This window comes from Morone saxatilis, unplaced genomic scaffold, assembly GCF_004916995.1.
Source record: "Morone saxatilis isolate NCDOM2014 unplaced genomic scaffold, NCSU_SB_2.0 Contig12, whole genome shotgun sequence".
Lineage (NCBI taxonomy): Eukaryota > Metazoa > Chordata > Actinopteri > Moronidae > Morone > Morone saxatilis.
This window is the reverse complement of record NW_023339674.1, coordinates 26,198,156-26,218,099: the sequence shown is the minus strand read 5'-3', so window position 1 is coordinate 26,218,099 and position 19,944 is coordinate 26,198,156. Positions and strand designations below refer to the sequence as shown.

The window sequence follows — 19,944 nt, the reverse complement described above, 5'->3', positions numbered from 1 at the left end:
AAACCTGCAGTGCAGAACTTTTGTCTACCCCTTGTGGCAGTGAGAGTAATTACACAAATACTGTCAATGCGTGCTTATGACGTATACTGATACCATACTCCTAATTGCTGTAGCTCTATTTGACCTCCATAAACAAACAAGGCCATCAGCTATTTCTATATAGTTATACGAAATGCCTGCCATCAGGTCGGATTCCCTTTGAAATCAATGAAAAAATGCAGTTGCATTGCACTTGTATTACTCAAATTGACTCAAATGTGTGTGGAGTTCAGCACCCACAGAAAACCTAATTATTGCCGCTTTAGCAAGGCCATTCACATTTTGCTTTCAACATTTTAGTCACTACTGTGACGCACACCAAGAGGTGCTGATCACTGGAAACTGAAGTAGGAAAGAAAGTGTTGCACACTCTGGCTCCATATGCATTTCTCTTTTATTGAGCTGATGACGTTTCAACCCTCTGGCCTTCTTCAAGATCAACAATCATTGTTGGTAATAATAATAAATACAAGAGAAATCCATATGGAGCCAGATACTCTTTCCTACTCTCATATCTTTTTATTTGATTGATGTAACATAACTCAAATACTTCAAAACCCTAGACTTTGATTGGCAACCTAACTAATGTTAACGACCTGTAGCAACAACCTAATGATGAGTTGAGCAGCAGAAAACACTACATTTTGATGAAACATGTGTCTGACACTTTTCCACATCTTATGTTTTAATACCGGAGGTCTCAATAATGAGCCATGATATTGTTAAGGCTAATATATTAATATGATATTGTACGTACAAAAGGAGGGAGGTTCTAACCACTGAAATGAATGTGACGTAACCAGCTACAGTAGATTGTTTAACCAGAGGATAGTCACTACTCTCTTGGTCTTGTTTGAGTACAAACACAGTCTATTTGCAATCATAGAGTGGTGTTAGAGCAGTGCATGTTTTTCTAACAAATTATATTTGGCAGAGTAATGGCAATACATGTTAACCAGGATTCACTTAAAGGACCATATTTGTTAGTGCCAGTGTTTAGTGAATCTGTGCGTTTTTCCAACCTGGAACCACATCCACAATGGAACTGCCTACATACAGAGTTTGACTCTGTGGTTTCTTCCTGCAGGGTGATGCCAGTCGTTTCCGGGTGCAGCTGACCTATGATTCCAACGAAACCCGAGACTTATCTCTGGAGACGGGCGACCTAGTCCAGTTTCTGGAGGAAGCAGAGAACGGACACTGGTGAGTTCCAGTTGGCTCCACCATGGTACTGTGTTAAGTCAGTCAGCTTGTTCCTGCCCGCTCATTGTTTCCCCGGTTTGGTTGCAGCCCCCTCTGATTCATCACTATATTTGAAGTCTTTGGCTAAACAGGTTCCCATCTGCCAGTTCAAACACGTCCTGTTCCTAAATAAAGGTGCGAGAACATAAACTTCCCACTTTGTTCCCAGTACAACAAGAGCAAGCGTCTCACAAATGAGGCAAAAACTAAACTGACATTGCATTATACTTTATTTAGGGCACTTGTGTTAAGCATCTCATTCCCACTGTGTGCCCTCAATAAACTATAATTGCCATGCAAGTTCTCTGTTACCACTCTTATTTGTGCAATGTTTTTTTGTTTTTTTTTTAGTTCTCCTAAGGAGTTTATATTTTTGGCTCAGCATTCATTGCAGAAGACTTCTATTGTTGAAGCACATTCTCCATAGCAACAAAAGGACCATAGTTTGCTTGTTACATGATTTTTTTCATTATGTTTTCTGCCTACTTTTAGATTTGCTCTTTAGGCTCTGTATACTCAGCATTTCATTGCTGAAAACTCTGCTTGTTAATATCTGCACAGTTGATTCTTATAATTGGCTGAGGGTAGTGTCTCATTTACCTTATGAAAATAGAATGAGTGTAGGCAGACATCAGTTGTAAGCGGCAGGCAAAGGCAGTTTTCAGGTAGTATAACATCTGCTGTAGCATCTACAAATCCCCAAATTTCCCAAAATCATCCAGTTGAAGAGTTGTATGATGACCACTTGAAAAGTAATAGTAGTAGTGCACATAAAGTACTAGCAACCGCTATTTTAGACCTGCATTTGCAGTGTAGACATACAGCTTTTTTGATTCCATTATATAATTGATTATAATTATAATTAGGCGGCTCCTGACTAAAGATTTTCTTAGTTGTTGCACATTTATGATATTAATTTGTTTTTTTTGTTGTTGTTCAACAGCCGCCTGTTAAATGATAACAGAAAAAGCCTTAACAATAATACTTTATTAATCCCCGGGAGGATATTTATTAATAACATCACACAAGTCTTGTTCAAATCAAAACAATAACTTCCAGCCTCACAAAGACTAATACTGGCGGACTTAACAATACTGTGGATGATCTATAACGTTAACAGTTACTTACAAACTCACTCCATGCCTCTCCTATTCCTGCCTGAACCCACCGTGTTTTCGTCCTCCCCTGAGTCAGAGTCCTAGTCGGAGACGCTGTAAATCATTAAAACTGTAAATCATTCAATCAAATTACATATTGTATCATGGCTACACAAATAATAAGTACAAAATGGCTAAGTACCAGCCACAGTTGTGTGTACAGATATTCAGAATCAAACCCTGCAGCCTTAAAAACAAAACCCACTGCACAATGCACGCTTAAAGTCTGCAGGGTCTTAAATCCGGGCTGCATGTGGACATCTGCAAAAACATCTGTGAGCAACTTTTTATACATGGGCATGTTACAAAAATTGACGCTCATGGCTATACATGCGCAGAAAATATAACTTGAGTTTACTCTTGGCATTGGTTTGAAACAGCTGGAACAACAGTTGGGCAACTGCATGCATCTAAGATTTCCCTCACAGCTCACTATTGAACGTCAAGACAGTTTACACTTCGTATGAGGGTGCATCATCATGCAAAACACTGCAAACTGATCTGTCACTCAGAGCAAAATAGTCTTTTGTGGGGCAACTAAAATGCCAGTAGATGAATTGTAATCGCTGTCAGGGTAGGTGGCTGGTAAGTGGTTGAGCTGTTATTTCAAAAGAAAGTACAGGCGACAAGTTTTAAAAGTCAGCACCTGGTGAGGCAATCACTGACTCATTGGCATTCATCAGCAGCCCTATCACCCACCTGCAGCTGTGTTATGGTCATTTTCTGCTGAGGGACAGCTCAATGGGCCATATTGGTGTCAATGTTTCACTAGAAACCTGCTCAAATGACCCTAATAGCATTGTGTGCTACCTTCCACCCTCCTATGTAGAATGCACTAATCATCCAGCCATCAGTTCATTGAAAAAAATGCATCATTGTGTCATTTTATTCATGCATCATTTTACACTAAAATGATGCTGTAGATTGCAGCAGGCTCTGCGCCATCACATTTCCACAGAGCTTTAATTGAAATTCACAAATGCTAGCAACACCAGCGTAAATTGTGACATTGAGGCTTTTTGACACCCACAGCAACATGTTTTCATAATCTTTTTATTGTCTACCCTTACTCTGTTTATCTGTCCTTACAACTGTGATTAGATTCAGAGCCGTATGCCTGATTCAAGATGAATTTTCAATGTCAAACCATCTGCACAGTGGCTGGTCAATGTTGCAATATGACACTTGCTGGATGTATGCCAAAATAGAGAAATCAATTAGCTAGACTTGAGTATGTTTTCTGTCAAGAATATCCCCTTGCATGAAGCATCCTCTTCAGCTGTCTTTTACTTATTTGACAACCATGCCTAGAACTGAGCACAGACCTAATTTCTTTATATTTGAGGCCAAATAACTTTTCCATTGCACAGGATTTGCTGTTTCCCAAACAGTGACCCGGAAGTGCGATTGGGTTTTCCTTTTTTTATTAAATTTTCTTAAATATTTCTTTTTACCTAGGGGCTCTATACAGTTGTGACATAGCAGTAACATTGTTTCTTTTGGTTTTCACTAATGATAAAATTAGTTGATCTTTTTCATCCACTTAAATATTAGGCAAAACAGGCTTTATGACCTATGCTGCAGTCAACCACTAGGGGACCATCGAGATGATTTGGCTTTACTTTTGGAGATCTGTCATGCCATCCATTTTTATATATGTAGATGATTATAACTTAAATTAAACATAACATGTAAATGAATGGGAAATTTGTTTGGATGGACAGACCCGAACCCAACCATTGCCCCAACGCAATCTATAAAGATCAGTCAAGCTGTTTGGGGAAGAATTACAGAAGGATTCTTGTCTGTCAGGCTCAGCTGGGGGCAATAATGTCACTTTCCTCAGGGTGTCAAACTGTGTTTACATTCTAGATAAAAGTGCAATCGAAGCAAACCCAGTCTCTTTTTCTGTTTCTCACAACCCCTATATTAAGGGCTGGAATTGGACTTTCATTTATTTACTCTGGCACTATAATTCCAGGCATTTTAAGCAACCTAAACATAAATGACCTGAATTTAAATGATAGTCCCCTACACTGCACAGGCTATATTTTATCCTCCGCTAAACTTTATTACTACCTTTCATTCAGGACAATATTATTTATTTATTACGTGATAAGCAAACTCATGGTGCTTTACATTTAAATGCACACAGCATCAAGTATGCAGAAGAATATAATAAATAAATACGTCTAACGCAATAACAGAACAATAGAAAGGAAACCAACCAAACAATATAATTGTTTCTTCAAATTATAACTTATGTACTAATGAGTTACTGTGTTCAAGGCTGATGCAGATGGAGAGTTTGAGCAGAGAGAGGCTGGATTTAGGGTTGATGAGAAGTTATAAAGACATTACAGAGTGCAAACAGTATTGTAATATATATATGAAGGACCTCATTAATCCAAAATGGCTACTTAATTACCTCTGACTACAACTACAACAGTAAGTATAGATTTGAAAAAACACCTCTGTGTCATCACAGGACTGTTTTTGTAGGTCACAGTACATTGTGCGGATGTATTTTTTACTTTGTCTGTTTTGGTTCTTGGTAAATTAGCTCTATTTGGAGATATTATGAACCACTGACCCCCTAATAGGCTGGCTAATGTGTTTCAATGTAGTTACAATAAACCCTGAGCTTATTTTTGCTTCCAGTTTCCCAAAATACTTGGTGGTTACATAGTAGATTAAAAGCTTCTGTATGTATCCATTATGTGCCTGTAAAGGTACCTCTGTGTATCTGTACCCAGGTACCCAGTAGATCCATAAAAAAATATAATTTGATATCATACTGAAACTCATGTTTTGTATCAGACCTAGTAATAATAATTCTCAACCTTGTATATAAACCTGGACAAATGAACGTGAGTACCTTACAGTATCCGCACATGCCAGTGATATGATTGTTCTAAATGTTCTCATACCCTGTAACACACTGCTAACCCATCCAAAGTGTACCCTGCATCTAGCCTAATACATGCCGGGCTCCAGCCTCCCACGACCCTGAAGAGCATAAACGGATATAGAAAATGGATGGATGGACCTTACAACATAATGCAGTACAATACAACAACGCCATAAACTTCAGCCCCAGATATTGAGTTGAATCCATCCTCTTTGACAGAGTATCAAGAAAAATCGAACATTAAGCTTCAAAAAGGCAGCATTTGATGCAGAGCTGCTCTGTTGGATTATGTTAGCTGTATCAGTGTTGATGATATTATGTAGTTTAGCATAAGGAAAGCCTCCCCCCACTTCATCTGCTGCTATCTGTAATCATTACCCATACCATGGCTTCCCTGGTTAGAAGTCTATCTCGACTTTGGTCCACATTAATCAACCAAGCCAGAGAAAAGGAAATGAGACTAGTGCAACAGCTGCTCCTCTGCTGCCCTGTTCTCTCTCTACAAGGATTAAAGGCTCAGTGTGGCTCGTTTGGAATTAAAATTTCATTCAATATAACATTACCCTGATGAAGCAATGGGAGATACAACAACAAAACGTGTGACTAATGGTCTATTGCCAAATCAAGAGAAGCGGCTGGAAACACAATGGCTTCAGATGAATAATAAATCTCTGTTTTATTCACTGCACCACCACCATCTATCCTTTCGCCGCCAGAGCAACAGAGGCTACTGCCTTTATGGAGAAAGCCTCTGGAATCGACCACTGAAAGAGTGTTTTGGTCTCATGCATGCTCTCTGCATTTGGAAGTGACTAATACTCTGCTAGATAAAAGCTCCACTAGCTTTGAATATACTCATTTTTCATCAGCTCATGCATATTTCAGTCCTTAAAACCGACTCCTGTCGTCTGCATCTATGGGTTTTTGCCGCTAAAAGGTCTCACTCACACTTATGGAAAATGAAGAATTCATAAGTCCTTCCCTTTTTGCTTTAGCTTTTTTGGTGGATCAAAGTTAATGTGCAGCTGTATAGAACTTTACACAATGTGACTGATGATGCTGCTGTGTGGATCGTATACCCTAATGTGTGCATGTGCATGGGTGTGTGTTCATTCATTTGTGTTTGCATGCATTAGTTGCTTTTTTTGTATGTATGAATCAACTTGCACGACAAGTGTGCGTGCACATTGCTGATAGTCACTTTTTCCAATACAAGCAGTAATATGCTTGCTAATGTAGAGCGTGTTGCACCTTTCCAGATTTAGGCTTTCATTTCACACCCACAACACACACACTGTCCCTATCCCAGCCCCTGCGGGCTTGCTGTTGGCAGTGTGTGGCGTATTTGTATAAGGGCTTAGAACACATTAGCACATCCGACCACATCCTGTCAACACTAAGTCACAGTATGAGCAGAATAAAGAGGGAATTACTGCACTCCGATGTGTGATGCCAGAGTCTTGAAGCGACTTCCTACGTCCTCGGAGTCAACTTTTCAGAAAGTAGAAACGTGCTGGTGGCTCAGCTAGAAAAAGTGGCAGATTACAGTTATGATTCGATAATCATGGCTGATGACACAGGGTTGGACAGAGCTTGTTCCAGTCTGGGCCAGTTGCTGCTGCTGCTGACAGAATTAAGAGATAAAATCATACAAAAAGTTGACAAAATAATACCAAAATTCATGTGAAATCATTATGAAATGTCACACCAAGGGTGGAGCCAGACGTTGTAAACATGCAGGGCTTAGCCCAAACCTAGAGGAGTCTGGGTGCATGGTACCCTGGCAAGATTTGTTTGCAATTAATGGCAAAACAGACTTTTTTCAATCCTGTTGAGATAACAGAATGCCTGAAAATCCGTACATTATCCTGCAGAACCTGCATTCTATTTTGTATCCATTTGTTCTCTGTGTTTATCATTCTGAAAAACAAAGAGGAAAAAATTGTCTGTCGTTTTTAAGTTACCTAACATATAGGGTAGGAATTTGGTGTAAGTAGCATTACTGATCTTCGAACCATTTTTTGTTAAACTATGCTGCAGTAGAGTTCACAGAATGAATGTGAATCCATGCAATGATAGTGTAGATGACGATATTTCCCCAGAAATAACTCTCCAGTTAGAGAGGCTGAGGACAAATGAGCCAAAGTTGAAGTTATTTAAAAAACATTTGGGGCTAGAGCCCCAGAAGTTACCCCCAGCTCCACTCAAATGTTCATGGGAGCATTGTCCAGTGTGCAGACTCTATGTTTCTGTTTTTCACGAGATGAAATCATACCAGCCTGAGAATTGAGAATGACCTTCTTATTAGATGATTCATCAGGTCACAGTTTGGGTCTAGTGCCAATATGTTGTTGTCGGCTATGAGACACTGTGTTTGTATATCTAATGAATAAGTTACTATGAATATTAATTCATTTCTGCCACAGATCCTCCTAAATGTTAGCACTGGGGAATGTTTGCTTGTAAAGTTGTTACTTATACCTGAAGAAAACCAACACACTTCCATCATTAAGTTTGATGTCATTTCTCTCCTAAAATTACCTGACAGCCTCCTGAACGAGGAAGAAACCTGAAGCACAGTATCTTGTGGCTAACTTAACCATTCACAACCTCAACCAGAGGAATACGTTCTTTCTGGAGAGTTGAATAAGTTAACAACTGGTCCTTATGTTTCTTAAACAAAAGGGAAATGTTTGTGACCTGTTTTTTAGACAGTTTAAAATGAGGGCCCTTCATGGGGTGGATTTCTGTCAGTTTTTAGGTGAGATTGGACAAAACGTCTTTTATTATGTGGGCAATAATTGGTTTTGCAGAGCTTTGGATTACAAACCCACAACACACCAATCGGGAGAATGGGAATCCCAAGCCCAACTTCATTGATAGTCTTATTGAAAGGTTGTTGATTTAACGATTGTTTTTGGCCATTTTTCAAAAACTTATAAATATTTTGGGGGGTATTTTTGGTCGGGTATTTTGACCTTTTTATATAGAGTAGTACCTACCTTCAACATGTTTTTAGTTGCCTTACGATTAACGGTTTTGTTTCCATGACCAGCATCTGTATTTACCTAATTTCAAATATTTTGCGAATGTTTTGAAAAAAGTATTTTTATGACATCAATGTATGATATGCTAACTTGTGAATGTCTCAATTTAACAATATTTCTTGGCAATGCAATGCATCCAGGGTATCAGTGTATCAAGGCTGATAACTGTAATTTACCCCACCTTGTTTGCCTCCTTATTGATAAGTTTGATCCCAAAAATTAGATGAGTAAAACTCTTACCCGGAACAATGTTTGCATGTGCAAGAAATTCATCTGGAGTCCCTTGCACATGGTACTGCTTATTTGGGAAAACTTAGCGGATTTCTTAATGCCGTTTCTGTGTCTTGACTTTCCCTGCATACTGCATCTGTGGCCTGCCTTGAACTCAAGTGGGTTGCTTCCGTCAGGGAATGCGCACGCTACTTCTTGGTTGACATTTTAGAGCATTGCTTGGACGGCACGATCAGCTCCAGCCTGCCGTGTTCCAGTGGATTTGGGGTTTGGAGGGTTTGATGTGTTTTAGTCACATACATTGATATGTGCTTCAGAGTCTTCCTCGGTTTAAGAGCCTGTTGCAGGGCTTATTTTTAGAGAGGTGACAATCAAAAGCTTAATTGGAAGTGTGTTTTTGTTGTTCTTCAGTTATTACAACTTTTAACAAGAACTGTTCCAGTTTGCGACATTTTGGAAGGATCTTGTTGGCGAATTGAATTTAATATCATAGGTAAATTTTCTTAGTATAAACACAGTCGTTCCTTATAATAGCGAACAACAACAGCAAACAATCCTGGCTTTCTTAGATTTAGACGTGATTGTGGTTTTCGTGGCCGCCATAAATTTACTTTGGCTCTGGAAGGAGAAGGTGAGCGACAGAGTTGCATCTGCAATTACATACAAATTGCACTATTCCTACACGCTGGTCCTTTAAGCATATTGTTTATCTTTCTCTGATCGACTGATTGATTTGGGACTATTTGGGAGTTTTGTTGGCCATTTTTTTGTTGCATCATTTATGATTAGTTAACTTTATACAACAAAATCAATTCTTGTAGAGAGGGTTTTGTTTAGTTTGCCTACATCTGCCAGCATGTTGGTTTATCTGTTCACCTGATGCCTTTTCAGATACATTTTTGAATTGTGGTAAGCAGTAACTGGGAGAGCACTTTTAACTGTTTTCACAATCATTGTTGTGGCCATTTTTTAACATACAGAAGGAGAATGTTATCTTTTTTCATGTACAACTTGAAACGTTTACTTTGGTGCTATTGTAATTCACGCATATCATTGAGATCAGTTACACATAATTATTTAGAGTAGGTTCCTCTATTTGTTTTGTACTTGCTGTCCAAATGTCAATAATTACAAAGACCTTTTCAGACAGAGCCATTTGAACGTACACCAATGGTACTAAATATTTACTTTGTGCTATTTGTAACATTTCACAGCTACCATTGAAAATCAGTACATTTCTTAAGTATCCTCTATTTTGTTTGTACTTGTGTCCAGTAAATGTATAGATTAAAAAACTTTTTATTCACAGCAGCCATTTGAGTACACCAATGCTACTAAATATTTACTTTGATACTAATTATGTTACCAATGATATTAATTCATGTGCTGTTCTATTCAGTTTATTCTGAGTCAGGGTGCTGCTATTGTGCATGTTGGCTCTGCTCTGCTACACTGAATGGGACAGGGCCTTAATTAGTATCATTGGAAACAGCTGTGTTTACCCTACTATTTCATGTCAAAGTGGCTGCTGTGATAAAGACTTATAGGTGAGGAGAAAAGGGACAACCTTTTTATATACTTATTCCATATTAGACTATTTTTGAGAATTCACCATCATTGATTATTTTTGCTTCTTGAATTATTATAGAATGTGTACAGTATGGTATGTTTTGACATTTTGATCATGAGCTTCCTTTCTCATATTTTTTGTTATTAAAAAAAGGGTACTTTGGTTAAACAGTTACTGTTACATAGCAATATAGCAATGCCTTTCTAAGAAATAACGTAACGTAACATGGGACCTTTAGAATAAAGTGTGACTGTATTTACTTTCCACCTGTGAGCGAGTGAAGACCCTCCCCTGCATTGTGTTTCATGTTCTAGGCTAGTCAAGAACCTTTTAACAGAGGAGACGGGGCTGGTCCCGTCCAATATACTTCAAACAGCATCTGAAGGAGGTCACTCATTAAGTAACAACACTGCTACTTCTGACTAACCACTGGCAGCCTTGCTGTAGCACACTTACTCACCCACCCAGTCCTCCCTCCCCTCCTTGACTCCTACTTCGTCATTTGCTCCCTCACTCTCTCATTCGGCAGTTGGGCCAGGAGGGATTGGGAGGGATTGGGTGGGCCGCTGCTCTGGGAGAGGGAGGGACTGTTGGATAGGATTCAGGTTGGATGGAAGGATGGAGCGGCTGGGGATGGAAGAGCTTTGAATAATCAGAGCATGATGTCACTGATTGCAGCACATTCCCTCTAACACTCTTCCCATGATTTCTCATTTATAGATGCTGGGAGTGGATGTAGGAAGAAAAAAGTATTTTGAGGCCAAGATTTAGGACCTTAGTGACATAGGATATATATGTATATGAAACGTGTCTTGATTAGTCATTTTGAAAAAATGTGTGCTCAAGAAATATTTTTGACACATCAAGGTTGACATAAGGTACCCTATGGTGTAGTAAAGTGCAACTCCCAAGGAGTCATAAGAAACATCTAATTATTCAACGTTGAACTCTACGAGCTCTGTGAGAACTCTGCAAGCTCTGCGAGAATGCTCTAACAGCGAGCTGAAGCTAAAGATTAGGTTTTACAGAAACCTCATGAAAAAATTGCCAGTTTAACTTAATCTGGCAACTACGCCAGTGTTTTGATTCCAACTGTAACAATAAAGCTCTGATTTGCACCTCTCACTGGCTTCTTCTCCATAGCAAAGGTGGCTTCCGCTATGGGTATTTAGAGCTATCAGCTACGGCATACTGGTCATTTCACAGTTGGAAAAATTCAAACCGGTGGCCCTATAGTATGGTAAAAGAGCAACTCGATAGCTTGTTTTAACTTGAACATGGCCCAGACACATATAGCCTTTTTCCAAACAGTTTCCAACTTTAAAACAGGAATTTACTGAGGGGAGAAGTACTCACTTCACAACTCTTTAGAAAACTGAGAGCTCTAAATACACACACCATTGATATCAATCTGAACCTTATTTGAAACTTGAGCACAGACTGTATTTCCCAATACTGTGTTGAAGTTCATGGTTTGGTGCCACAAAATACTTTTTCTCAAAGGACAGCCACTCCTGGGCTCTTTCTCTCCCTCTCTGTTCTCTCGCTTCAATGTCCCCTCTGGCCTCGATCCATCTCTCCACCATCTCCTCCCTTTCATGCCGGCTTGAAGGCTGGCCCTTGAAGTGTTTGTCGTGGCCTTGCTTGTTTTGTTACGGAGCTCTGTCCGCCCCTCTTCAAAACAACTATCCCTTCCCTTCTCCTCACTTGCCCTCCTTTTCCCCTCCTTTTATCTCTTCCTTCTGTTTCTGAGTTGTTTTTTTCACACTTGAAGAGGACAGAACTCCACGCTCTAGCAGTTGACCTTCAGTCTTTTGGCTAAGTGGGGCCCATTTACAAAAAGCCCTCTTCACCTGTCTTCGTTGATTGCTTGTGTCTGCCTTCCCTATAATACTTTATGCACTCTCCTTGCTGATATTGTTGCAGATATTGAACGCCTCACTATTATGTCCCCTTGTTTTACACTCCTATTAAAGCGGCGTTGTTTGGTGCTTGGTTATGTTTTATTGGCACTGCGGCCCAGGCTGTGCATTCCTATTTTTAAATGCTGTGTTTGAATGCCACAGTTTGCACATATCGCCCCATGCTTGTTTTGTATAATATATAATAAGATTGTATTTAAAGTTGAATCTGACTTTAATCTTTCTTGTTTTTCCAGATATCTTCAGTGACCTGTGTACAGCAGCACTCTCTGACTCGGATGAAAATGAAGCCAGTACATGGGGAGACATGTCTCAGGACAGCAGATAAACATGGCTTACTATTGTAGTTCATTATGTTGGACTGCAAACATTTTTGTTGGATTGCAAACAATGACTGATAACAGTGTTTTTTCAACTGTAATTTCCTAAGCTGGACTTCAACGACTATTAGTTTTCTACTTGTAGTTCTTCATGTTGTACTACAAATATGGCCTGCTATCCTTTTTTCAACTGCAGTTTTTTTCATGTCTGAATCATCGAAGGTTCTCGATGAAGCTTCTGGAAAAAGCTGGAACCTTAACATGCCTGAATGCCGCAGTGGGAAAACCAGATAAGACTTTAAATTCGGTGGAGAACTGAAGACCGCATGGATGTGGACACTGAACTTCATATCCAAAGTTGGATGAGTTCAGATTACATACTGTAGAAAATGCAATTCCCAAGTGGTTGGGCTGGACACCTGAAAACTTAAATCCAAATTCTGACTTGGATAGGGATAAATTAGCAATTCCATGTGCTGGTTGTTAGCAGGCTTTGGCAAGGTGCCTTGTTTTGCTGCTATGCTACTCTGAAGCAAAACTCTTTTCAGACCAGGTTCTGCCTCCGCTGACACGCTTTAGCTGCTTTGACTTTTCGGGTTCAGAATACAGACACTTCACAGTAGCTGTGGCCATCATAAGAACCTAGAAGTTGTCTTGCTTGCCTTTCTCCGTCCTGGTAGAGCCCCACATAATGTCATTACGTTACACCAGATGTATTATCTCAACATGCCCCTTCTCTCACCCTGCAGTCTGGCAAATTATCTGTATAAATTATAAGTATGTATAAGAGGTTAAGATATATCTCCTTCTCATATTTGAATTTATAACCCAGTTGTTCTGCACTGAAGGGGAAAAAATGCTTATTTTACATATGGTTCACTCTGGAAAAAAAGTTGTGTTACATCCTCACAGGTATTATACAGATAGAATGTTTTGTTTTGCACAGAAACTTATATATTCATTAGAGATCCTTTCATGTTCCATAAGAATTAACACAAATTGTGTCTGTGGTCGAACATTTGAATCTATTGCAAACATGACAACAGTATAGGTGAAATAGGAATATATAACACTATTCTTTGTCACTTTCATGGGGAGCAGAAACTGTCTTGTAAAGTTAATATGGCTACATGTAAGTGTCCACATAGCATTTCACTGGTCACTAGGAGCAACCCCTTACACATTACTTACTTACACACGCAGTCATGACTCATTGTTCATATAAAATATAATGATTGGTGCAGCTTTAAAAAAAGTGCAACAATTAAGAAAACCCAATTCTAAAAGAATTGATCAGCTAATGACAGATACATTTCTGCACAAGATGCATGTGAGAAAATAAATCAATCATTTTGTGTTTTCCAGTGTATTTTTTACACATGCACAGTGAATAGTAAACAGAAGAAGCCAGATAGCTTTTGATGGAAATTAAGCGTTACTGCAGCGCTTCTCTTCTTTAGATGAATGGGCTGGTGGTGTAAAGGAAACAGATTTATCTCTGTGACATGTTATGCTACTTGGACTCATCTCTACATAATGGGATTTTTACATTTCAGCATTGTGTTTCTGATTTGTGTGCATGTAAATACTTCATGTACAATAACTCAAAGGTGCCACCCGGTCAATCAGAAACCCAGATGAGTTTGCAAGAATGCTGCCGAATGTGCATTTACCATTTTGAGTTTGATCATATTGAGAATAGTGTATTAATTCATACATACAGATCTATTCATGTCCTGCCAATTTGTCTCCAATGTATATCTCCATTTCCATATAGCGGCTCATGGCTAGCTAGTGTTCAGACACATACTCAATCAGAGACCAGATTGATTGTATTGTAACCTTGAAATTCCTTTGCGGATCTGAGCGCCGGGTTGTTTTGCTGAAACCAAGCAATAGTTTAGCTCTGCAACAGCGTTATCAGATTCATGAGTCTTTTGATGTCGAAGCGCTGACACCACTGTTTTTGTTACTGAGATATTAAGATTTGTTAGTAATTTGTGAGCATCGCCATCATAAGCCAGGTAGCCTGAAAAGCATTTCTTTGACAGATCATCTCCTTTTTTTCTAAAGTGAAATACCATCTGTGGTGGGAAAAGTCAGGGAACTGTTTGGCTATTTTGCTGCAATTGATTTTTCAGGGAAATGCTTTTTTTTAGCAGGTAGCACCTGGGCTGTTTCCTAACATCAGCGGTGTGGTTTCACCTTTTCAGAGAGGAAAATAGCACTGTACACTCAACGTTCATTCATGGAAGGGGCCAGGAGGACATATCAGTAAATGTAAATAAACATGAATGTTAGTCTAATATTGCATATTTTGGGGGGTAAAGATCAATTTTCTGTATGACTGCTGTATTGTTGTACACCAGTTTTTATCCGGCATTGTATTGCATTTCTACTGACAGAACTATTCGCTGAGAAATCTGAAATAGCACCACTGTATTTAAAAATAGATGGCATGTCACAGGAAGGAGCCCAAACATTTCCTATTTGAAACAGTTTAGATGACAGCTCCTTTTTTATGTTACCTGTAACTTATTGGAAATGGAAAGTTGAAACCAAAAGTATATCAAAAGGCTAAATATTCACCTGATGAATGAACACATCTCAGAATGTAAAACTTAGTTACTGTGTTAGAAAGCTACAGTAAGTAACTGGGATCAGTCAGAGTTTCAGCAGTCTGACCATAATAAGCAAGTAAAAAAAGAATGAATGGATGATGGATGGATGGATGGATGGATAAGTAGACTGGTAGGTGGTGGCTGGAAGAATAGATGATGATCAGGGTAGTTATACGGATGCATGGTTGGATGGATGGATGATGCATGGAAGGATAGGTGGATGGATGGATGATCCATAGAAGAATAGGTGGATGGATGGATGGAATAGATGGATTGATAGAAAGATATTTTAACACTGTAACTGGGTTACGATCTGGAACAGAAGGCCAAACTCTATTAAAGATCATATCATTGATATTAGTTTGGTTGTAAAGAAATACACTCCTCATGAACATGCTGTATATTTTGTTTATCAAATGTTAAATGAAAAATATTGTATCTTTGGAAAGGAAATATTTATATTGTACTGCATCCTGCTGCAATTTAATTGCCATTTTACTATATTATAAAATGTATCAAGTTTGTATATTGTACAATCTGTCATTGTAATGTACATATTGGTTCATTGTTATAATATGCATTTACAGTATGAATTTTGTCACGCTGTTTTTCTGTTTTTGTATATTAAACTTAGTCCGTTATTTTAAATTTAAAGGTCCAGTGTGTAACATTTAGAAGGATCTATTGGCCGAAATGGAAGATAATATTCATAGGTATGTTTTCATTAGTGTATAATCACCTGAAAATTAGAATTGTTTTCTTTACCTTAGAATGAGGCATTTTTGTATGGAGTCCGCCATGTTTCTACAGTATCCTAGAACAACTACCTGCTTGGTTGAATCGAGGTGTTTCAGTTGGTTGCGATCTGCAACTTCACCACTAGATGTCACTAAATCCTACACACTGGTCCTTTTATAATGCATGAAAGAGTCCGATCTGATCCATCCGTGCTAGATTTCAAATTAAAACCACATTTCTTATAGACTGTTGTTTCCTGTTGAAAAAAGCAATGTTCGTACCAGAGCAAGAAGACTACATATAATCGACAACCTTTGATATCAGCCACTATGTATTAACCAGGTGAGCTAACCAGATAAAATGAAGACGTTATGATAAAGTTTTCTGAACAGGACAAAATATTTTTTTTATGGTTTTGTCATTTGCCTTTGCACTATCTTTAAACATTTTTCTCTGATTGCACTGGAAGAACAGCGCCATGTACTGTTTTGTGCCATAAAGTAATCTAATACATGTCCATACCTGTGAGAACACCAGCAGAAGCTGTCTTCTCACTGATGCTTTTTGTTTGTTTATGGGCTTGGTAGTGGTTTACTTGAAGTTTATATATACCCGGTCAGGTTTTAGGGGTAAGATTTTTTAACAAATCCTCATAAAAATAAACAACAGAGCATAACAATTTGACATCAAATTTAAGGGATGTTAGAGATTACAAGTTGTGTTTAACAGGCAAAATCCAAAGTATATTCATTTCAGTCCAAAATCAATACAAAACGGTATTAAACCCAAGCTGTTCAATTAGATAAGATCAGATCCATGTCTTAAACTTTTTTTTATAGAGTGCTGCAGGGATGATGTCAGCATCGCCCTGGTTCCTTTGACAAAAATTCAGCAAAAATTCAGCAAGATAATCTTGATTTTTGGAGTGTAAATAGAATGATCAGTAGTTAAAAGCTAACTTTAGGCTGTAAATGATCTACACAATGGTCACATAATTTCAACTTCACCACCACTAACGTGTGCTGATGTTTAATGTCACTGACAACTTCATTTTTTAAGACACTTTTTTTTTTTGGCCTTTTATTGCCTTTATTGGTTAGCAAAGGGCAACAAGGTCAGATTCGAACCTTGGCCCGCTGCAGCAACTCCCTACATGGGTCGCCAGCTCTACCGACTGAGCTAACTGGGCGCCCCTTTTAAGACACATTAAAGCGACAAAGTTCACAGGTGGAGTAAAAATCTCTTCAGCTTGTGTTAACCACAGACCTTATTTAAGGCATCTATCCATAAACCCATTCAAAAAACCCACTGACTTAGAGACGAACAAAAATGCTAATTCTGTTTTGCGCTGCGTTAAAGTGGTACTTGTGCACTTAACTGAGCAATAAGCAAAGACAAAGTAAAAATAACTGTGTATTACAAAGTGGCTTTTATTTCTGTAGGTCTATTGGTAATGATAACTCATAACTACTACACTGAGAAAACAGTAAGCTTGATGCAAGTCCGATGGGGCAAGAAACACATGCAGTCAAATAATCAGACAGGTTGTAAATTTCCAATATTTAGCCTTAATTTGGAAGCAAAAATAACAATGAAATAATTACCCAAACTCTCAGTTGTAAACAGATGACTTCCTGCTTAAACTTTGGCCAGCTTGCTGTAATTTACAACTCGCCTGATCATCCGATTGATTGTGTTTCTAGCTACCTGTCCTTCTGATTTTTGTCCATCTATATGTCTTAATGCATACTGCCACCTCCTGGTGAGACTGTGTAACACTGGATTTTTTTTGTACTGGCTGACCCCACCTTTAACGCTAAGAAAATGTCCTAGTTAAAATGGTTGGGCTTGTGTTGTGGTTAGTGTTGTACTGACACCTTTTGTAGTCCAAAAAGCACTTATCTTCACAGTTATGTTGACCAGAACTGAAAGCCTAGATATAATACACCTTTGTTTTCCTTTAATAGAAACTCAAGGATAATTCAACGGTACAAATTACTAATATATCCACCGTTGTATCCTCGAGCTTCATACATCTTAATGTTAAAGTATCACAAATTAAAGACCCACATTCAGCAGGATTAGCTAGAAAACTATTACTTGTGGTGAAAATATCATGCTGCTTCACAAAAACCAAAAGCTGCTAAAATTATTAGCATTCATGTGGCTGCTGCCAACCCATCTTTCTTTTTGCTTGCATTCAAGAGCAAATCTTTTCAAGTCATCAAAGGTGCAATCATACAACAATTTCTTCATGTCTTCCATGACTTTCTCTGCGCGTCTGTTGTCATTGTCGACCTCGCGGACAAGACGAAAACATGTTTCGCTTGTGTTGTAGCAGTGAATTTGACGTCCCTGCAAGACAGTGAGAAAACATTGTCTCCTTTCTATCTGCTGAACAGAAGATTGAAACTTACAGACTGCCATACTCAGCAAGCACAAGCCTGAGAGAGAAAAAGCACAGTGAGAATGGAAGAGATGTGATCTTTTTCCAACACCTCGCTGTGTTCTCTATCTCCCACACCAGGCTTGTGTCAAGAAAAGATGGGTGTTCAAACGGGATGTTATTAAAGTCAGTGCCAGCAGGCGGTGAATTCACTCTCTGTCTAAGAAGAATCCTCTCTGCACATTGTTGCAACTTGTTTTATTATGATTTGAGAGTGTATTAAAATGAAATGTAATTATTGCAAGTTGGATAGTGAAAGGGAAATAAATGGGGGTGGAATAGGTACAAAAGACAGACTGTATCTTTACTCTGTTTTTGCTGTGGACATGGCTATCAAGATGATACGTGTAAATGGCTTTTCTGTACATTGAAATATGTGATGAAATACAGGCATCATGAAAAGCCCCAGTGTATTTCTGTTCTTTTGTCAGTGATCAATGGCTCCTCAGGTATGGCGGAGTGGAGCCTCTGCATCACTACCGTTCCAGCCAGGCCTCTGCTCCCCCATCAAGGGGAAAAGAACAAGGTATTAATACTAGGCTTAAAGCATAATGTATTCTCTCTGTCTGTGACTGGTGCTAACTCTTCTGTCTGCTTCCCCCTGCCCCCAGATGAAATCATAATTTAAAGAGAGGAGACATGTGTTATAAAGTCTTAAATGCTCCAGATTGTCTGTCTGGCCTGAGACACTGACATGGAGATGAGTTAAGCCTGCCATTTGAATCAGGATGCTTACACTTGCTTATTTTTCACACTGTTAATATAAAACTTACGGTATACATTTACCAAATAAAGTATATTACATTAAGAAATATAATATCATCATTTAGAAATTTGGTACAGATATTCATGGTGCCAAGAGGATGAATCCATGATGAAAGAAGTATTCCTTATTCCTTACTCCATCAACTCATGAAAACTGGACAACTATGTTGTGCCTTTGCCATCCTATGACAAAATTCAGTTCGCAGAACCCTACTAAATGATGCACATCAGAGAGAATTTAGAAGTGTTTATACCCGATGGTGACTGACAAATAAGTAGGTATACTCAGTAGGTACACTACATCCTGCTGTCCCAAATATTCACTAAATGTGGATTAATCCAGTGGTTCCCAACCTGGAGGTCGGGACACCACTAGGGGTCACCAAAGCTTCACAGGGGGTCATGAGGCCTTCTTGATTTTAAGGGGTGTAAGAAAACTGTGGCCTATCTCAGCATTTCTATAAAAAAAAAAACTAAATGAAATTGTTGTTGTTATAGTATATAGTAGTATAGATTATTATTTAAGATCAAAAGTTTGAAGACCTGAACACAAGCTATTTTCCCAGACTATTCACTCTCTGATTAACAGCCTTGTCCTGCATTAGAAAAGTTAAAACAACTACAGAACTAACAGAAAATAGAAAATACGATTAGATATTTATATGTCTTTGAACAAAAGCATCCCAATTTACAATTATACATAGAATACATATATCCCCTAATCGCAGGCATTTAACGGCTCGTTTTCTCAAATGTAAAACTGAAATAGGTATCTCAACTCATTGCCTTTGGTCATGTTGTAAACTACAGAAGTACTGGTCTGAAACGCTATCTGAAATGGGAAAGATATTTAACAATTGGAAATGGATCCAATGCAGTGACGTGCTGTGAGGTTCATGGCTGGTGAGGCACTGACTTCATCAGAATCAGATTTA

The 19,944-nt window shown here is 38.6% G+C and overlaps 1 protein-coding gene across 3 annotated transcripts in view; it reads left to right on the top strand.

Moving 5' to 3' along the window:
* Positions 1-16,042, top strand: part of mcf2l2 (MCF.2 cell line derived transforming sequence-like 2) — a gene marked incomplete in the record, with an annotated part of 103,749 nt that extends 87,707 nt beyond the window's left edge. For 2 of the 3 annotated variants that reach the window (XM_035654038.1, XM_035654036.1), the window contains 3 exon segments: positions 1,127-1,242; positions 10,512-10,585; positions 12,356-16,042. In XM_035654038.1, coding sequence (XP_035509931.1) covers positions 1,127-1,242; positions 10,512-10,585; positions 12,356-12,447 — 282 coding nt within the window. 3 annotated transcript variants of the gene reach the window in all.
* Positions 16,043-19,944: the final 3,902 nt, after the last annotated feature.